This window comes from Protopterus annectens, chromosome 7.part0 (assembly GCF_019279795.1).
Source record: "Protopterus annectens isolate FY-2018-M chromosome 7.part0, PAN1.0, whole genome shotgun sequence".
NCBI classification, from domain to species: Eukaryota; Metazoa; Chordata; order Ceratodontiformes; family Protopteridae; genus Protopterus; species Protopterus annectens.
This window is the reverse complement of record NC_056739.1, coordinates 480,080,949-480,102,750: the sequence shown is the minus strand read 5'-3', so window position 1 is coordinate 480,102,750 and position 21,802 is coordinate 480,080,949. Positions and strand designations below refer to the sequence as shown.

The window sequence follows — 21,802 nt, the reverse complement described above, 5'->3', positions numbered from 1 at the left end:
GAGTGGATGGGAAACAGAAAGTTTACCCCAGAGATCACTTCAATGGCTCTGCTGGACAGAGGCACAGGGAAAACCATGCACCATTTAGCTTCTTCCTAGATACTTTTTCGTAGGCCGTGTTATCCAATAGTTGTAGCATCCTATTGCTGTAGTCTAACAAGTCCATGACCACAAGCCCACCCCCTTTATCAGGCTTCATAAATTGTATTCTTTGTTCACTCAAAAAATCCAACAGCAAACGTTCATTTTCATTTAAATTGTCCCCTTTACCAATTACTTTCATAGAAAGCCATATTCCTCAAATCCACCTCACACATTTTTTCAAAGAATACTAATACAGGGTGCAAAGGTGGATTATATGTACTGGAAACCCTACAAATATCCACTTGTGCTGAACTATTTTCAAACATTAATGAAAAATTAAGTTTACACAAACACTTTCAAATCAATGTGTTTGCTAAATTCGCCCTTTTACCAGACACAAAAGTCATACCTTTTGATAATAAGTCAGCAATTCTAGTATCCAAAGTGGTGTCAGAAAAGTTGTAAATATGAAGGTCTCACATTTTTTCTAGTGTGGAACAACATATACATAAATTAAGGACAAATAAAATAAAAAAAAAATTGCAGAGGGCAGCAATAATTATGCAAAAAGACAAGCTTATCCTGCCCCCCTACTTCACAGACTTGGTGTAAAGGAAAGAATGTACACAATAAAGATGGTGATTATTTTTCCGGTAATAGGAGTATTAATTTCACTGCTGGGAGAACTCCAGTTGATCATAATCAGCAGACAAATCTTAACAAAAATAATAACAATTTTGAATGAAGGCGATCTGAAAGGCTAAAAGGGAAAACAGCGAACCATCAACAGGCTAGCCAATCAAATCCTCAGGTTTTTTATCCACCTCCAGGCAGGAACCAATGGGGTTCAGCTGATTTGGGTGAGCCCTCCTGCAATCACATGTCGAGGGAATAGAACCAAACAGATAGGATTCAACGGCTGACCCTAAGATGAACATGGCAGTGTTATCGACAATAACTGATTCCTTTTTGGATGCTATTTCTGGTTTTACTACACCTGAAGGTGACTCAGGGCAAGGACCAGTAGATGAGGATATTACTTTTGATTATCTTATGGATTTTATCAGTCAGTTTCCCGGGCTACGGAAGGGTCCGAATTGAAGATTGTTTCTAACACATCAGGAGACTTTCATATTTACAATTTTTCTGACAGCACTTAGGATACTAGAATTGCTGAATTATTATCAAAAGGTATGACTCTTGTGCCCAGTAAAAGGGCAAATTTAGTGAACAGATTAATAGATCTGAAAGTGTTTATGCATAAACTTAATTTTTCATTAATGTTTGAAAATAGTTCAGCACAAGTGGATATTTGTAGGGTTTCCAGTGCATATAATCCACCTTTGCACCCTGTATTAGTATTCTTTAAAAAAATGTGTGAGGTGGATTTGAGGAATATGGCTTCTATGAAAGTAATTGGTAAAGTGGACAATTTAAATGAAAATTAATGTTTACTGTTGGATTTTTTGAGTGAACAACAATTTATGAAGCCTGACAAAGGGGGTGGGCTTGTGGTGATGAACTTGTTAGACTACAGCAATAGGATGCTACAACTATTGGATAACACGGCCTACGAAAAAGTATCTTGGAATGAGCTAAATGACGCATACAAAAAGATAAGTGGACAGATTAGAGACATGGTTATTGAGCAACGTATTTCTATACAGACATTTAATTATTTGAATATCCTTCCCCAGTTATAACTTGCATGTTTGGAGTTACAAAACTTCACAAGGATAATCAGGACCCTTCGATACGGCCAGTTATAGATGGAAGAAATTCTATTGCAACAGCTTGTGCTAAATTTCTTGACACTAAATTAATTTGTCAATTTAGAACAACAAATATGTAGGGATTCATGGAACTTTTTGGTGGCTATTAATGATTTAGTTTTTGACCCTTCCTATAATTTTGCTACCATAGATGTAAAAAACCATTACACTGTTATACCACAAAATGTAGGCTTACAGTGGATTTTGGAATTCTTGCTTGAGAAGGGAGCACCACAAGAAGAACCTAATTTATATGAGGAATTGTTTGTAATAGTGCTAGGTAACAACTTTTTCTGTTTTAAGGGGGAATTGTATCCGCAGAAATGCGGGGTAGCAATGGGGTCCCCTTGTGGAGCAATTTTTGCAAATTTATTTATGGCAGCTAAGTGTGTACTCAATAGCAATTTTGCAGCTTATATAATTCTATATTTATGTTATTTGGATGATTTATCCATCCTATGGAAAGGGGATGAAGCGAGTTCTAATAACTTTATTGAATATATTAATGGGACTACCGAATTTCTGAAATTCACTAGTGAGTTCAGTATGAAGGGAATTTCATGCTTGGATGTTAATTTGGAGAAAGATGTAATTAATGGGAGATATACATTTAAAATCCATAGGGAGAAAACTTACTCGAGTAGTTTCTTACATTTTTCCAGTACCCATCCTAACCATCAGAAAAGGGCAGTGGTTAAAGGGAAACTCATCAGAGCTGCATGAATGACCACTTTAAGGACGAATGTGATTTATTATATTCAATGTTTAGAAGGCGAGAGTACCCCACTGATTTGTTGGACAATTTAAGAAATGAGGTTGCAGTAAACAGAACCAGAGGTTATTTTTGTCCCATTTTGGGAAGTGTGGGGTCCAACCACCAGTTGGGTGTGGACGCAACTGGAGTAATGAGTCATAATCAAACTACTAATTTATCTAACTCAATGCAATTTATTATTCAGTTTAGTACAGACCATAGGAGCATCCATAATATTCTGGTTAAGAATTGGACTATTCTGACCGAGGAAAGATCCATAAAGGAAAGAACTGGTAGATCACTTACTATGGCATTTAGGAAGGGTAGTAATTTTAAAGCTTTGTTGGAAAACATAAAGGTTCCATCTGAGAGAAATCCATGTATGAATAGATGTGGTAGATGTTAACATTGTCATAAAAGTTTAATAGGTAAAAGTTTTTGCGTAGGTGGTCATGAGTATAAGATCAAACACAAGTTTGACTGTAACAGTAAGGGGGTCTTTTATGTGGTGATTTGTTCCCTATGCATGGCATTTTACAAAGGAAAGACCAACCATAGATTAAAAGAAAGACTCTACAAACATGAATACACTATTAGAAAAGGTCAAGAAAATAATGCCTTATCTAAGCATGTCCGAGAAAATGATGGCTATAGCTTTAGGTATATGGCCATTGATAGAGTGGTATTAGGACCTAGAGGTGGACGATTAGAATTATGTTTGGAGAAAAAATAACTATTATGGCAATTAAGCCTCAATGCTTTTAAATGACCAGGACTGAATGACATGTGCTCCATTTCTTGTATCCTTAAGATAAAAGCTTTGGATAGGTAGCTTTTCATTATTTTATTTTATTTTAAAATAAATGTAACTGTTTTCCAATATGATAATTTTGAAAAAATAAACGTTGTTATTTAGAATGTATTTTAGGTTAGAAGGAAAGGTTTTATAAACAATTTAAATGACACTAGCCATTTATTGTTTTTTGTGGGGGGGGACTGAGTAATTGTTTTATTGAAATTTTGTTAATTTATTGATGTATTTAAGCTGAAATAGTGTTGGCATGGTGTATCCGAAGAAGTTTGTTTATTTTTTTGAATGAAAGCACTAATAAAAAGGACTTTGTTATACAGTTGCTTGCTTTTCCACAGCATCACTGCATTCTTGTTTGGCGTATTTCCTTTTCTCTTCTACTGGTACATCTTTTTCTTGAATGTGGCTACATATTTCGGGCAATGCATCAGGCTGAACGTCTCCTCCATCTCTTCTACAACTCCTCGAATTAGGGAACGTCTTGGCTAATTTGGCTTATGTTAGGAACTACATCTAATGAATGTAACATTTGCCTCGTAGAGTTTGTATTTCTTCATGTGTTATAGGATACTCCTCTTTTCCTCTATGCAAACATTTTATTTCAATTTTCTGTTTACTATCTGTATTTGTGCTTACAGACATATCATGATCCACTAATGTATTAATGTTTCCTGAGTCTAACAACCCATGCATCTTTTTCTCTTCCACTTCAATATTATATTAAACAGGTTTTGTTGCACCACAGTACCAAAAAGTAGGCCATGTACATCCAACACTTACAAAGTTCAGCATTATCACTTTCCACAGGCATGCTTTTAGGCACAGCTTGTTGATTACCATTAGCAGCCTTTACAAGTCCAGTACTACTGTCAGTAACTATGTGGTATTATGCTATGTGACCGTTTCTACAACAATTAAACAAACCAAGTTAACCCAGAGGATTAAACCTCCCACTTGTTAATGAGCTGCTTCCTGTAACAAGAGGGCAAGGTTTGAATCTTTTCACTTTCATTTGGGAGGTTGGCATAATGGTTAAGGTGTTTACCTCACAGACACAAGTACGGGATTTGATTCTCACCTTTGATCACAATCTGATTATTGCCTAGGTGTGAAATGATCTGCAGACTGATTGTCTAGTTTTACTTATCAACCTATGAGCTCAGATGGTAACAGTTTTTCCTTATTCACAAGGAAAAAAACTAATTTACATGATTGTTGTTAGCCTGTGGAGTACACAAGTCTGACTTCAGGCTTGTAATTTCAGTTTACAGCAGACTTTCTCTTAAAATAACTATCCACTGAGATGATCTAGGGTCTTATCTGGAATACCCATTTTCTTAAGTTGCAATCTTTTTTAAATGTATCTACAACCAAAATGACTAGAATTGTACTTAACATCAGGTTCCAGGCACAATTTCAAAATATTCATTGAATCAACTATTTACGCTCTTACCCTTTCTGTTCTCACTAAGTGCCCAGTTCTGAAATTTAAGTGTTTGCATTTGGGTGAAGCTTCGGGCCTAGTCAAAATTTACTGTTGCATTTTCTGGTTGTTCTGTGTGCATCACCATCCTCAAAGTTCTTGTACGTTTTTAGTGAAACCCTGATTAACTGTGATTACAGTGTTCCAACCCAATCAGCTTAAGAACTATTTCTCTAGCCAAATATCTCATCACAGATGCGATCAAATAAGCTTTCACACTGACTTTCATTCAGAGGTGCACTTTTTTTTTTTTTTTTTTGGAATTCCCAGTAAGGTGGATGGTTATTTTATTATTGTGAATATCTGTTGTTGGATGCTGACTGAGGGTTAATCAGTGGCTGTGTATCTCACCTGAAAAGGTAGAGGTAGGTAAATTCACAAATGTCTCAGTTAAATTTCCCATTCTTAGAGCACAGCAGGTACAGTTTCAGTTCACATATGTTTTTAAGTTCACAGGAACTTTCCAACAACAGAAATTTTCTTCTGATAGCAATCATTCTCGCTGTCAAGAGGATCTCCTTTGCTAGAGCAAATCCTCATATGGGAACATATTTTTATGATTTTCAGATAGTTTATCATGCAACCTGAGAGGAGACAGTGTTTCAGGTTGGTTTAGTAATCAATTATTACTATTTTAACAGGAAGCATTTCTGGCATTCCTTTTTGCAGTTGGGGAAGAACAACTCTGGCAAAGCATTTGTTTTAAAGTAGTTAGCTTGTTAATTTGCAGTTTATAATAAAAAGCTGTACTTCTGTCTACATTTTCCACAAACAAAGCATCTAGCAGTACTTGCAGTAATGAGAACAGTCGTTGTAACCAGCCTTTCAGTTTTTAAATGGAGGTTTATTTAAAGGAAAAACACAAAACATGGAGTAACATAAATGAACTGCATTCATTTATCCACTGTTATGTTATTTTCCAAAGTTCATTTAGTCACTTTTAGTTTTCCGGAATCCAAAGTGTTTTCCTCAAAGATGGCAAGCAAACAAAGCAGTACTTACAAATATCTGGCTTTTTTCTAGATTGTTTTACCCTACAGGCAGGAGTAAAGCCATTACTTTCTCTTTAGAAAACAATAGCTCTGGTTTCTTTTGAAGTTATCAGAGCACCTTCTATAATATCTTCATCCTTCACATGTAGTTCCCTGCAGTCTTCTTTTCAGAAGCCTCTTTAGACCCAGAGATAAGAAATTGGGTCTTCTCCACAGATACTGACCATAGTATATCCTAAAATATGCCCCCTATTAGTTGTCATGAGGAACCTCTTATTAGCATGCCTGCATACTCTTTTTATCAGGACAACAGTACAGATGTACATACCGGATCGGTCGAGGCCCGGGTTAACAACAACCACCACCAGTACGGTTGGCCAACAGGGTGCTGGCGGAAATTGGGCTACTGTTGGCCGAAGGAGGAGGAGAAGAGGGGGAAGGCATGCCCGAAGGTAGGTAAAGGCTAGGACTGTGATAGTGAGGATCGGAACTTTGAATGTTGGCAGTATGACTGGTATAGGGAGAGAGCTAGCTGATATAACGGCCTTAGGTCGACTGGTGCCCTAGGCAAAAGGGCTCCACGGCGCCCCCTACCACACCATCTGGTGCCCCCATCCTAGTCTACCTACACCAAATAAGCACCCCTGCTGCAGCAGCGCCCTAAGCGGCCGCCTAGTTGGCCTATGCCTAAGGCCGGCTATGTGATGGACCAAAGGAAGGTTGGTATATTGTGTGTGCAAGAGACCAGATGGAAGAGGAGCAAGGCTAGGTGTATCGGAGGCGGGTTCAAATTGTTTTATCATGGTGTGGATGGGAGGAGAAATGGCGTAGGCATTATCCTGAAGGAACAGTATGCCATGAGTGTTTTGGAGGTGAAAAGAGTGTCAGATAGAGTGATGTTTATGAAGCTGGAAATTGATGGTGTAATGATGAATGTTGTTAGTGCATATGCTCCACAAGTTGGGTGTGCGATGGATGAAAAAGAAAAATTTTGGAGTGAGTTGGATGAAGTGGTGATGACTGTACCCAAGGGTGAGAGACTGGTGATTGGAGCAGATTTCAAAGTGCATGTTGGTGAAGGGAACAGAGGGGATGAGGAAGTGATGGGTAGGTATGGTGTTAAGCAAAGGAATGCAGAAGGTCAGATGGTAGTGGATTTTGCGAAAAGGATGGACATGGCTGTGATGAATATGTATTTTAACAAGAGGGAGGAGCATAGCGTGACATACAAGAGTGGAGGAAGATGCACGCAGGTGGATTATATCTTATGTAGAAGGGCCAGTCTGAAGGAGATTGGGGACTGTAAAGTAGTGGCAGGGGAAAGTGTAGTTAGGCAGCATAGGATGGTGGTTTGTAGGATGACACTGGTGATCAAGAAAAGGAGGATGAGTGTGAGGGCAGCACCAAGGATCAAATGGTGGAAATTGAAAAAGGGTAATTGTGAGGTGATGTTCAGGAAAAAGTTAAGACAGGCACTGGGTGGCAGTGAAGAGTTACTGAATAGCTGTGTAACTACAGCAGACCTAGTAAGAGAGATGGCTAGAAAGGTGCTTGGTGTGACATCTGGAAAGAGGAAGGAGGACAAGGAGACCTGGTGGTGGAATGAAGAAGTACAGGAGAGTATACAGAGAAAGAGGTTAGCAAAGAAGTAGTGGGATTGTCAGAGAGATGAAGAAAGTAGACAAGAGTATAAGCAGATGAGGTGCATGGCAACGAGAGAGGTGGCGAAGGATAAGGATAAAGCGTATAAAGAGTTGTATAAAAGGGTGGACACTAAGGAGGGAGAAAAGGACCTGTACCAATTGGCTAGACAGAGGGACTGAGCTAGTAAAGATGTGCAGCAGGTAAGGGTGATAAAGGATAATGAGGGAAATGTACTCACAAGTGAAGAGAGTGTGTTGAGCAGATGGAAAGAGTACTTTGAGGGGCTGATGAATGAAGAGAATGAGAGGGAGAGAAGGTTGGATGATGTGCGGATAGTGAATCATGAAGTGCAGTGGATTAGCAAGGAGGAAGTAAGGATAACTATGAAGAGGATGAAGAACAGAAAGGCTGTTGGTCCAGATGACATACTTGTGGAAGCATGGAGGTGTTTAGGTGAAATGGCAGTGGAGGTTTTAACTAGATTGTTTAATGAAATCTTGGAAAGTGAGAGAATGCCTGAAGAATGGAGAAAAAGTGTTTTGGTACCGATTTTTAAGAATAAGGGTGATGTGCAGAGCTGTAATAACTGCAGAGAGATTAAACTGATCAGTCACATGATGAAGTTATGAGAAAGAGTAGTGGAAGCTAGGTTAAGAAGGGAGGTGATGATTACTGATCAGCAGTATGGTTTCATTCAAGGGAAGAGCACTACAGATGCGATGTTTGCTCTGAGAGTGTTGATGGAGAAGTACAGAGAAGGTCAGAAGGAGTTGCATTGTGTCTTTGTGGATTTAGAGAAAGCATATGACATGATGCCTAGAGATGGGTTATGGTATTGTATGAGGAAGTCGGGAGTGTCAGAGAAGTATGTAAGAGTGGTACAGGATATGTACGAGGGTAGTGTGACAGCGGTGTGGTCTGCGGTGGGAGTGACAGATGCGTTTAAGGTGGAGGTGGGATTACATCAAGAATCAGCTCTGAGCCCTTTATTATTTGCAATGGTGATGGACAGGTTGACAGACGAGATCAGACAGGAGTCCCCATGGACTATGATGTTTGCAGATGACATTGTGATCTGTAGTGAGAGTAGGGAACAAGTGGAGGAGTCCCTAGAGAGGTGGAGATATGCTCTAGAGAGAAGAGGAATGAAGGTCAGTAGGACTAAGACGGAATATATGTGTGTGAATGACAAGGAGGATAGAGGAATGGTGAGGATGCAGGGAGTAGAGGTGGCAAAGGTGGATGAGTTTAAATACTTGGGATCAACAGTTCAGAGTAATGGTGAGTGTGGAAGAGAGGTGAAGAAGACAGTACAGGCAGGATGGAGTGGGTGGAGAAGAGTGTCAGTAGTGAGTTGTGACAGACAAGTACCAGTAAGAGTGAAAGGGAAGGTCTACAAGAGGGTAGTGAGGCCAGCTATGTTATATGGGTTGGAGACAGTGGCATTGACAAAAAGGCAGGAGTCAGAGCTTGACGTGGCAGAGTTGAAGATGTTAAGATTTGCACTGTGTGTGGCAAGGATGGACAGGATTAGGAATAAGTATATTAGAGGGTCAGCCCAGGTTGGGAGGTTTGGAGACAAAGCGAGAGAGGCAAGATTATGTTGGTTTGGACATGTGCTGAGGAGGGATGCAAAGTATATTGGGAAAAAGATGCTAGGGATGAAGCTGCCAGGTAACAGGAAAAGAAGACCTAAGATAAGGTTTATGGATGTGGTGAGAGAGGACATGCAGGTGGTTGGTGTGACAGAGCAAGATGCAGAGGACAGGAAGAAATGGAAACAGTTGATCTGCTGTGGCGACCCCTAATGGGAGCAGCCGAAAGAAGAAGAAGATATTATTTTTATCAGGAAGTCTGCAGTTGCCTTCCATGACACAGCCTTTAGTAAACACAGCCCTGATTGGTATAATAACAGCACAGGGAGAACATCTCCACAAGCAACAATTTCACCAGACTCAGCAGTCACTATTACACTATATACATACTTATCTATATCTATCTATCTATCTATCTATCTATCTATCTATCTATCTATCTATCTATCTATCTATCTAATCTATCTATCTATCATCTGTATCTACATGCATTTTTTTGCAGGATTCCAAGCCCCCTACACCCCCATACCCCCTGTTAATTATATATACTAACTCAGAGAGTGCATAATCCTAGCAAAAATTAATATTCCCTTACCCGAGGATTGTCGATTGCCCACACCTGTCAACCATTTGTATACACAGGTGATTAAACAACTGTTGAGAAGCATTTATAACCAATGTAGGACTCCCATATATATACACATAGATATATAGTATGTAGGGACCTATGAAGTATCTGTCATTATTTGAAAAAAAGTAAATGGGATGGTGCAATATATGCCTCAATCAAATCTAGTGTTATGTAGGCATTACTTTTAAATGGATGACATCAACTTTGATTTCTGACATAATAATCTGCATATTGATGACATGCCTAATTTTGTTGCCTGGTTTATTATCTAATTTAGAATGATATGAATAAAAGTATCTAAGACTTTTTAAAATCTTTCCTACTGAGTCTTAAATAAAAAAAAAAAATCTTACATAAAATGTTATTATTTATTATTTTTTTATTTTACATTTGTTGACTGGGCTGGTCTAACTGGATATATGTCCATTTTCAGCAGAGGCCCGGTGAGAAAAGCTCCAAGTGAAATACATTAAACATTAGGCATTAAAAAACTTAAACATTAAAAGCATTAAACATTAAAAAAGTTACAAATATAGCTCAGAGAAAAATAATCATATCATAATAGCATTCTTGCAGTGGCTGCAATAAGCAAAATAAGAACATCAAAGGGAATTCAAAATCGAATTGAATAGTAAGTTTTTGAAAAGATTTGTAAGCAAGATAAATGAGAGCACTGGAGCAGAATGCTAGCCATTTCAGATTATTTTCTATTTCCACAATTACAAACTTAATGCCACCATCTTTATTTAAATAGCTATATCTCTCAAACTGTAATAAATACAGTCTTGGTTCAAATATGATCTTTCCTACAAGGGTGCATGGATAAAGTTTCCATGATAGTGCAATACATAAAACTCTCAATAGTACTCCTCACCTTAGGTCAGACAGGGATCTTCTCCTCACTGTATGACCCAGAAAAATATTTAATAACTGAGCTGAAGTCTCCACAAATATATCTTTAACCATCTTTCCTTTGACCAGATGTTCTCCAGAAATTATATTTCATTGCCCATAACCTATATGATGGACTAATATCTTTTAATACTTATCTTACCCTCTGCAGACCTCTTATGTTACTTAAACCCAATGATCTATCCTTTAATATAAGTCGTTTTCATAAAATACAACCATCTTGTTCTCTATAAATCAATTTTTTTAAATAACCCATAACCCAATAGATGGATACAGTAAAGAAGCTCATTTGATAAGAATTAAATGTAGTTAAAAATACCCTATAACACCTGCAATCATATTATGTGATACAAATATGCTAACATAATCCAATGCAATATTTAAAGTGTTATTATATGTAAAATATAATTTGCAGATTATAAAGGCTACTACTACATTATATAATTACATATATGAACATCACCTTAAGTCAGCTTTACTGGTATAGAGGGTGTGATGCCCCACCACTGGACCAATAATCAAGGAGCTCAATCCTCACCACTGGCACCTGTGGGGGACGTTCACTGGGAGGATAACAGGTACACACACAGTATTTCCAGATGCAACTCTCTGCATCAAGTGCAATTTTCCTTAAGAGCACACAGAAACCACAGTCAGTCCAAGGCTGGATCCTCTACCATTCTCCAGATCCCCAGTTAGACTCCCCACTGGCACAGCTATAGAATTGAGCTCTCAGCTGAGTGACCAAGCCAAGACCTCCAGCACCCTCTCTGTTCAACCAGTGCTTTGTGTCCCTGCCCGAGTAGCTTACACACATACTCTTTGAGGTTTGACTTACACATACACACACACACACACACACACACACACACACACACACACACACACACACACACACACACACACACACACACGCGCGCGCACACACACACACACACACACACACACACACACACACACACACACACACTTGGGAAAGGCTGGCACAGGTTTACTAGCTATGCCCCCTTCTGCCAAGACTATAAGGTAGTTTTTACTGCCACCAGTCACCTCTGCCAGCTATCTTAACACCCTTAAAAAAGGGTGTCCAATCTTACTGTGTAATATTAATTTTAACAGAAATGGTAGTTTGACCAAGAGCAAGGCTATTAGGTGTGGCCTATACAGTGTCACCAAATAAATAGGCAAGTACTCTCAAAACTTAAATATCTCTACACAGATCAGCCACAATGAAAGATTTAAATATAGTTAATAATAAATAATAAAATAACAAAACCATACTAGTTATATAGTCACAATGACATACATCAGAGTTTAAAACCACAAGAAATATTTAAAACAACATTTCAGGACAGTCTCAAATAAATAAAAAAAAACATCTAAACTAAATTTTATTATATTACTGACTGTAGCTAAGAGAATTGCTATACTCTAGAAACATACTTCAGTAGAGCAAGGCAGATGTGGTGAATGGATCTTCTAGTTGTTGTGAAGTCCAAGACAAAATGCAGAATTCTCTGTCTCACTAACAGGCTTTTCAAAATAATATCTAAAATATTACACTGGGATAGCTTACAGAATTACATAATTTGTTGTCATTTGACTTCTAGTCCCCAGGACAAAACAACCATTGATGAAGTTGGCAGTATTTCACATCTACCTGTAAAATATACAGACAAGACCGTCTCCTCAGATCTCTGACAGATGCTGGAAGTCATAAAACAATTACATTCTTTCATGCTTTCAAGACTAGTAATTAGTTCACCCTAAAGACAATACAGAAAGTTTCCTAGTACAGAGATTGTGTCTCTTACTGCATTGAAAACCGAAAGATACCATATTTTATGGACTAGTCATAAAGTAATTTAATTTCAGTTGTTTTTCTAAAATTTACTAGACTGCGGTTAACCTCCTGCATCCCAGTTTCCACTGTTAAAATATATGCACGTAAACAGTTGCAATAGTGCATGTACATTTCTGTTCTCTTCCAGTAGGGCACACTGTGGTTACATTTCAAACAGCACTTTGCAAATACCTTTTCAACACATGATTGCACAAACAGTTTGATATACACATGACATACAGTTCTAATACATTTGTAACACAAGCATCTTGTATAAATCATTTTGATATTTACCAATGACATATAATTATTTACAAAATTCCAGTTAGCTGAGTTGGCAGTATCTCCTTTCATCACAGAGGGATAAAGCCCTGACTAATGCTCAAGAGTACTGAATTTCATTAGCTGCTTGTGAGCTTGACAGAGCTGTTATTGGATGATACCCATGCCCATCCTAGGGGAGGGTGGGGCAGAGCAAGATACATACAGCCACAGTTATTCTGATGAGGGGTGATACTGCAGTGCACATCAGAGCTTTTGACTCAGCAAAGCAATGTCTGCTCATAGCCTTCATTAGTGAGTGCATGGGAGAATTAACTCACCAGAGGAAGGCATTGTGGATGTCTACAGTAAAGAAAATATCTTGCCCCCCTGCACAGGGGGGTGGGTGGGGTAGGTCATTCCAATACCCTCATTGCCAGATTGTGTCACTGGAAACATGAGCCACAGAGAATCATAGAAAATGATGTGAAGTTTACATCACATGGGATCACCCAATACCAACAGTCCAAAAGATAGATGCTAGAAAACCGGATATAGTGGTCCAAGAAAAGAAGACAAAAGTAGCATTGATCATTGAAATCGCCACAACTAGTGACTACAGTGTCTTGCGTACAGAGAGAGACACAAAGTCATAAAATACCTCGATCTGCAGGCAGAAACAAGAGCCATGTGGAAGAAAGATACCCAGACAGTTTCAGTAGTAGTAGGAGCAACTGGTCTTATAAAAATGAATTTACAATCGTATTTAGATATGTTACCAATTCATGTAACACCATACAAATTGCAGAAAGAGTCATTACTGGGCACATTGCAGGTGCTGCGAAGAGCACTTTTGGCTTGCATCAAAGAGTGAAACAAAACTAATTTCATGAACTTTAATCGTACTTTGACTTAGGAATGAGGTCCATTCCTGTCATGGTATTAGAAACCCAAAAGACTTGGATAAATTAAAAACACCAGAATGTCATCAAAGGCAAAAGCAACCCTCATGACTGCCTGTATAATGGACCCTCTTGATGGCTTTTGCACTGCAGTAATTTCCTAGAATGAAGGGATTGATGTACAGAGTCTAGCTGGAGGAGGCTTCTTCAGATATGAAGATGATAAGATGATGTTATTTTTTCCTTGTGCGTGCATCATTTGTAGACTAAAAGAAGAGAGTTTATATGCATTGCAAAAGGAATACACCAGTCATACTGACTTCACTTCATTGACTGCCAAGGAAATGCTCTTGATTATATTAAAATGGAATAGAGACAGGAAGAAAGGCTACAGGATATCCTCATCCTTTGTTGTCTCTTCTGATACATAGCTGAAAAGACTGGACATGGTGTGGACTGGTAAAGACTGCAGTAGTTGCTGTGGACAATGTTCAGGAGAGCTTGAATGAATGAAGTATGATAAGAATTAAATGTACCAGTCATGTCAGCTGAGCTTTATGGGTCAAATAGTTTTGTAGGAAGATGAGATTATATTTTGGTCAAAGCAGGTGCAACATAATGTTTGGTGAGCATATAAACTGAATGGAGAGAATGTGTGTGTGACATCATGGTATACAAAGAAGATGTAGCTCATAAAAAAGTATCAACTGATGCAAGAAACCTGAAAAACAGATTGGAATGAAAGGAAAAAATCAGTAGAAGAAACCAAGTATGATGCAGTAATGAGAAAAGCTAAATACGTGTTCAAGATTAGTGTTAAAGGGCAGGAGAAATTATGGTTGGTATTGGCTGAGCTTTCTTATAACATTGTCGTGTAGCACTGCAATAGCCATGGCAGCCTGTTTGCTGACAGATTTTAAGAGACAGGTTGTAAAAACATGTTAAAAATTGAGATAAAGGATAACACTAAGGAAACTATTTATTACAATCTGGAAAAAAGTAATGGTGCAAAATGACTTAGAAGTAGAGGTTCACCACTTTTTAATGCTGAGAGTGAAAGTCTCCACTTATCATTTGCCATGAATTATGTTGTTTGCTGTTTAACTCACTAAAATATGAAATGATTCTTGCTTTAAGTATTTTAGATCAGACTACTAACTACGGTAGGATGAACTGGTTGGCTTCATGTGGCACAAGCTGTTAGAGGTGCCCTATAGCTTTCTAGGACATGGTGTGGGACTTTGTCTATGGTGATCTGCACATGGATAAATTGCACAGCATTGTCCTGTTTAACCAATGTCGAACTATGCTTGTTCATAATATCTATTGAGACTCCTCCATTTGTTGTCCCTGTCTATGCAGCTGATGGTGTAAATGCGTGGAAGGCAGTGGAGCCTTGCACTGCTTGAGTATTTTCTACAGATTTAAATGACGTCTGGGTAATGGCCTAGATGTCTATACTCTGCAGAGTGAGGAGAGATTGTAGGGTGTGGAGTTTCTTGTTTGGGCTGCTAACATTTAGCAGTAACACCTTTAGGTTTCTTTGGGCTTTAGTTGTTATGTTGGCAGGTTTGTCAGTTTGACATTTCCTAAAACAGGCCCTAAAGGGGTGGATAAAGTTTTAGCCAATATTCAGAAGCCTAGAGAAGACAGGTGCAGATCATCCTTTGTAAAGCAATGTGGTCTGTTAACCATGTCCTCCCATATGACAAATATTGAATTGCCCTGGAAAGACACCAGATACTTGCCCAATTGTTGAAGTCAATCATTTTTGTTCATATTGTGGCATCATCCTTGGTGAAGGTAGCATGCTGCTCAGTGCAAGGCACATACCTGTCTGAGACACATACTCAGAGGGATCAACAATGTCTCTCTTTATATAGTCCAGGGAAGTACATCTCAGGTCATTAACACCAACATGGACTATGACAAAATCATACTGTTGTGTTGTGACACGAATGCATATGCAACTTGCTTGATCCTGGCTCCAGAAAAGCAATTAACTTCTATAATCTCCTTGTTCATTCTGGTGGGTGAGGCATCTATGTGTCATACAATGGAGTCGCCTATGACAAGAGTCCTGGGTAATGTGTTGATATACCAAAACAAGTTACTTGCGGAGGAAATAAGGCAACAAGTTCTTCTTTTTACTGCTTTAATAGTCCACAAAGACACGCCAACACGACAACCAGGAACACAGCAAAATCCACAGCAAAATCAAAAGTACATAAACGCCAGACCTCTCCACTGCGTTTTCGTTTAGGTCACTTCCTCGGATGTAACTGAATACATACTGTGTTTTCTGATCACCTTAAATACACACATAAATCATCCTAATAAAGTAATTAAACAATAAAATAATTAAACAATCAACCACACATTTGAAAATTCCTTTGTAAGTAAGCAGGCTAATAATCCATCTTGCTTACACATATTCCTATACTCAACTTGGATAATAGCTAAGAACCATATATTTCAAAGTAAATATTTAAAAATAAATATTTCAAAATGCATATAAACAATCTAATATAGAAATGTAGAAGGGCTAAAATATATATAAAATGTTGCCAATTGTCCTAAATTTAAAAGTGCTTCTACAAAATGTAGAGAATTTAATCCCTAACCAACAGTGCCATCTATTGGCCAAAGTGGAAATGCTTTAGATGTGAGTGAGAACCAGAATGGTACTAAGTCAGCCTGAACAATTCATATATTAAAAAAAAAATAAAACTTTTAGAATCAAATACATCCTATAAAGTGCATGGTGCTTATAATTAGGAAAATAGTGTTTTTGATCATATAAAAATTCATATTAAAATTCATATCCACCTTTCTATTAAGACCTACCATCTCCCTATCATTCTCCTTAATTATTGCTTTTAAAATGGCAAAGCCACAGTTATCAAAAATATCCAGCAATTCAACATGAAATTCACTTCCTAATTTAACCTTATTCGGGTATTTACATACCCTTAAGCCTTTGGGCACAATCTTTAAATTCATGCATTCATTTAGATAAACATTTTCAAGCTCTAGATTTTTTAATTTAAATAAACATTCATCAAGCACTTTTAAATTATTTTCATAAGTCAGGTACACATCATTGGTATTCCGTTTAGGCACATTACTGCCATTAAAACAATATTTAAAATTTAAAACTTTTAGAAAGTCCGTTTGTTGTTTATTACTGTTCATAGAAGGTCGTTCACTGGAAAAATTACCTGCAAGCCGACCGTTAACTACAGCATCTTTAAAGTCCTTAACTGCAGTCCTTACACTCTTTGGTCTCGCACCCATATTTCCATCGCTAATTAAACTAAGCTGTGCCCCATCCGAATCATCCTTATCAGATAAAAAAATAGTAGGTATGTCCAATTCGCACACTCAACACCAAAAGAAGGGTATTATAAAAGGACAATATGTGAGGGGGAGTCGAATGTCTTCTAGAGAGGTAGACTTCCAGGATGAATGTAAAACCTTAAGCAACATGTTTTTAGTTAGAGTGTACCCTTATAAATTAATAAAAGAAATAGAGGATGAGGTAAAGTTAGGTAGAACCAATAAATTTAAGCCAATTTTAGGTGTAATGAATTGGCAAACGGAACAGAAAGATGAAATGTATAATGGAAGTGGGAATTTTGTAATGGATTTTAGTGGAGAAGCTTACAAAATAAAGAATATGATAGAGAAAGAATGGATAAAATTTGGCAAATTATCAGATTTGACCCAATTATTCACTATGCCTTTCAAATGTACGTTTAGAAAAGGTAAAAGTATTAAAAACCTTTTGGAAAGCAAAAAGAATAATGGGAATATTAAAGAAGGTAGGGTTGGCACATTTAAATGTGGCAGGTGCAATCAGTGCACCAGCATAGTACCCAAGGACACTATTTATTTAAAGAGTAGAGATTTGCTGATTGAAAGCAAACATTTTGCAAATTGTCAAACAAGGGGTATAGTATACTTAGCTTCGTGTAAAAAGTGTGAAGCATTTTATGTTGGTAAATCTGAGAGAAAGCTAAGGAGCAGAATTTATGAGCACTGTTATGACATCAAGAACCAGTGTGTTAACAATGCCCTATTTAGACACAAAGTGAACTGCAAGCAAGCCTCTTTCACTTTTTTTGTTCTAGAAGTAGTTGACAGGGATTTGAGAGGTGGCCCTTGAGAAACTTCGATCGAATATAAAGAACTCTTATGGCAAATATATTTAGAGGCCAATAAATTCCCTGGGCTTAATGATAGTATCTCTATTGCCCCGGTATTAAAAATGAGAGCTGCTAAACTTTAAATATTTTCCATTGATCAATTGTCTTCCTTGTGGTTGTAAATATATGAATTTTAATATGAATTTTTATATGATCAAAAACACTATTTTCCTAATTATAAGCACCATGCACTTTATAGGATATATTTGATTCTAAAAGTTTTATTTTTTTTTTAATATATGAATTGTTCAGGCTGACTTAGTACCATTCTGGTTCTCACTCACATCTAAAGCATTTCCACTTTGGCCAATAGATGGCACTGTTGGTTAGGGATTAAATTCTCTACATTTTGCAGAAGCACTTTTAAATTCAGGATAATTGGCAATATTTTATATATATTTTAGCCCTTCTACATTTTCATATTAGATTGTTTACAAGCATTTTAAAATATTTATTTTTAATATTCACTTTGAAATACATGTTTTTTAGCTAATATTCAAGTTGAGTATAAGTATATGTATAAGCAAGATGGATTATCAGGCTGCTTACTTACAAAGAAATTTTTAAATGTGTGGTTGATTGTTTAATTACTTTATTGTTTAATTACTTTATTAGGATGATTTATGTGTGTATTTAAGGTGATCAGAAAACACAGTATGTATTCAGTTGCATCCGAGGAAGTGACCTAAACGAAAACGCAGTGGAGAGGTCTGGCGTTTATGTACTTTTGATTTTGCTGTGGATTTTGCTGTGTTCCTGGTTGTCGTGTTGGCGTGTCTTTGTGGACTATTAAAGCAGTAAAAAGAAGAACTTGTTGCCTTATTTCCTCCGCAAGTAACTTGTTTTGGTATAGTACTGTATTTTTACTTGTCTCCGTTTCTTCACTTTAATATGTTGATATGTCATGTGGGCTTTGCTCTAGGGACTCCTCTGGGTGTAAGTGTATGTGTGGAGTTTAGTGTTGCTTTTGGTGACTGCTTTAGAGATTACTAAGTATAGTCTTTACTGTTTATAGACTTAGGAGGTCTTTGAGGTTTGGGAAGATTGCTTTTAAGTGCCTCAGCATAAGTTGGTCTATGTGTGTGGTGGACATTATATGTTGTGGATGTAGTGTGTGTGCGTGTGTGTGTGTGTGTGTGTGTGTGTGTGTGTGTGTGTGTGTGTGTGTGTGTGTGTGTGTGTGTGTGTGTATGTGTGTGTGTGTGTTCTTGATAACCTTGCATGCAAATTTTTGCCTCCAGTGAAATTGTGTATGTATATCACTTGCATACTTTGTTTTTTAAAGGATTAAATGTCTGTTTATTTAAGCTGTTGTTTCCTTTGCACCGCTGCATGCTGTTCATTTGGAGTTCTGCCACATATGCATTTCTGTGATGTTGTGATGTTGATTTACTATTTCTTTTTGTTATCTGTAGTACTTTTCACTGATTGCACTGTGCTGTGCTGCCTTCCCTGTGGAACTATCTAGTATGTTGCTATACTGTTTGCCATTCAGGTTTGTGTACCACAAAAGTATTATGTGAATGCTGTTGTGTGCTGTTTTCCCTTCCTATGTCTTCATGAATTCCAGTGAGACCACCTGTAGATACAGTCAGGCAAGAATAAAACAGTTAATATTACAGAGGTGGATGTACCGAAACACAGTTATTAGAGAAAGAAATCATGTCATAAAGAAAGGAAGACAAAGAAATGTACTGCATTTATAAGAGTTTATTATATAAAAGGATGGACATACCTCTCTGAATCTTTCATTCCAGAACATTTCTTCTACACTGATGTTTAGTTCTGGTTGCCCAACAGCTCTGCTCTCAAAGCTACCCACTTGAACGTATCTAGAAGTTCCATCAGGAAACAAGACAAAGTTGTGGATATCGTATCTTGCTGGTGGGTCACCATTGGCATCAAAATACATATCTTCACCACCACTATTTTTAAAATGGACTTTCTTCATATAATGATGTAGCTATACAGAAGTGAAAATGAATGGAAACTTAACAAACAGTATTACATGCAGCAATAAACTGATTTAATTTAACCAAATCAGACAGGCAAGCAGGTAGTAGCTGTATAGCTTTTAAATGTCTTAATTTCCGAACATACTTTAAGCTGTTATCAACAATTCAAGTTTATGTAACAGAATTCTCTGTACATAGCAGCAAAGACAATATGATTTATCCAGGCTAGTAGTTTTGTACTAAAATATAAATATTCAATAGCAAGTTCACCCAGACATTATTCTAAAATGAAACTCTAAACAGTTATAGTTACCCCTGTCCCCAGAGTCATTCCTTTCAGTATCATGGACCAATACTTCTCTGCGACTTCTCTATCCAACATGATTGAGGTGGGTATCTTGAGACAATGTAAAAATCACCTTATGCTGTCTGATGATCATCCATTACTCAAACAGCATAACACAGTATCCTTGGAGGCAAAAATCTCATACACAGTAAACAGATACCAAAACCATCAGTATTGCACAACACATCACACCTCTCCAAGGCCATCACAATATACATAACCATCATATGCTGAGGTTCTAAAGATTTCCTAAACCTCAAAGACCTCCAAAACACAACACAAGCACAAACCACACTCAGCATACTAAGTCTGCATCCTCATATAGAACAAGGAGTCCCAAAGTCACAAATGCTGAGCCTGAAAGGCAGACATTGACCCAACCAAACATTCTTGTTATAGGTGACTCCATTGTAAGACATACAGGTGTGCCTATTACAAGGCTGAGCAAGGAAAGAGCGATGGTTAGTTGCTTGTCTGGTGCCAGGATCCATCAGATCATACATGCACTCAACTGCTTGAACAAGTACCAGTATGACTCTGGCATAGCTCAAGCCGGTGTCAATTATATGGAGAGACATGATGCATCTCCCAGGCTATGAGTCCAGTGCAGAGATAAGCCAAGCATTGAGCAGTAATCTACCTTCTCCAAGGATGATGACACAATATGAGCAAAAAATAATTGACTTCAACATTTGGCTTAGTTTTTGGTATCATTCAAAGGGGATCCAGTATTTGCTAGACTTGGAGGATATGATCAACAGACCACGCTGCTTCACCAGAGATGTCCTGCATCTGTTTTCTCTAGGGTTTGATTATTGGCAAAGGCATTGTCTCCTCCCAGAATGCCTTTTTAGGCAATAGCAACCTGATAAACCTACCAACATGACAAAACAAGCAAAGGTAAATATGAATGTGTTACTGATCAATGCTTGGAGCCTGAACAAGAAACTCCACTCCCTTCAAGCCTTTCTCAACCTGGAAGACACTAACATCTATGTAGTGACTGAGACATAGTTTAAAATAGCAGAGAGCACTCCAGCTATGCAGGGCTATAATGCCTTCCACACGTTTAGACCAGCTACTGTGCAGGAGTGGAAAAAGGGTGGAGGTGTATCAATCTACATTCAGAAGAGAATTGCATCAAGGCTGGTAAAGCAGCAGGATGTACTAGAGCTTCTACATGTTCAAATAACCATCAGAAAGGTCCCGTACCATATATTAGCTAGCTATAGAACTTCCTTTATGAGAAAAGAAAACCACAGCGCCTATCTACAGGAACTAGAATCACTCAGTATTAAACCCAATACCATTTTCCTAAGTGATCTAAGCTACCTAGCTATTGTTTGGAAACCCTATACCACCAATATTGCACAAGCACAGAGATTCCTGGACTTGTCAGTACAAATGCCGTGGAACAATTAGCCAGAGCACCCACTAGGGGACTAGGGGAAATAACACCTTGGATCTCGTCTTTCCTAATATGGGAACATCTAGCTCCATCCCTTGCGTATCTTCATCACTTGTTAGGTCTAACCATAAAGCAGTCCCATTTGAAATTAAACTGAAACCACAGAAGGTACCTTTAGAAATTTCTTTAAGACAAACTACC

At 37.8% G+C, this 21,802-nt stretch overlaps 1 protein-coding gene across 1 annotated transcript in view; it reads right to left on the bottom strand.

Annotated features, from left to right (window-relative positions):
• LOC122805823 (vomeronasal type-2 receptor 26-like) overlaps nucleotides 1-19,833 on the bottom strand; it is a 129,470-nt gene extending 109,637 nt beyond the window's left edge. The window contains exon 1 of the mRNA XM_044076083.1: nucleotides 19,628-19,833. Coding sequence (XP_043932018.1) covers nucleotides 19,628-19,804 — 177 coding nt within the window. The 5' untranslated portion in view covers nucleotides 19,805-19,833. The remainder of the gene's footprint in view (nucleotides 1-19,627) is intronic.
• Between the last annotated feature and the right edge of the window lie 1,969 nt (nucleotides 19,834-21,802).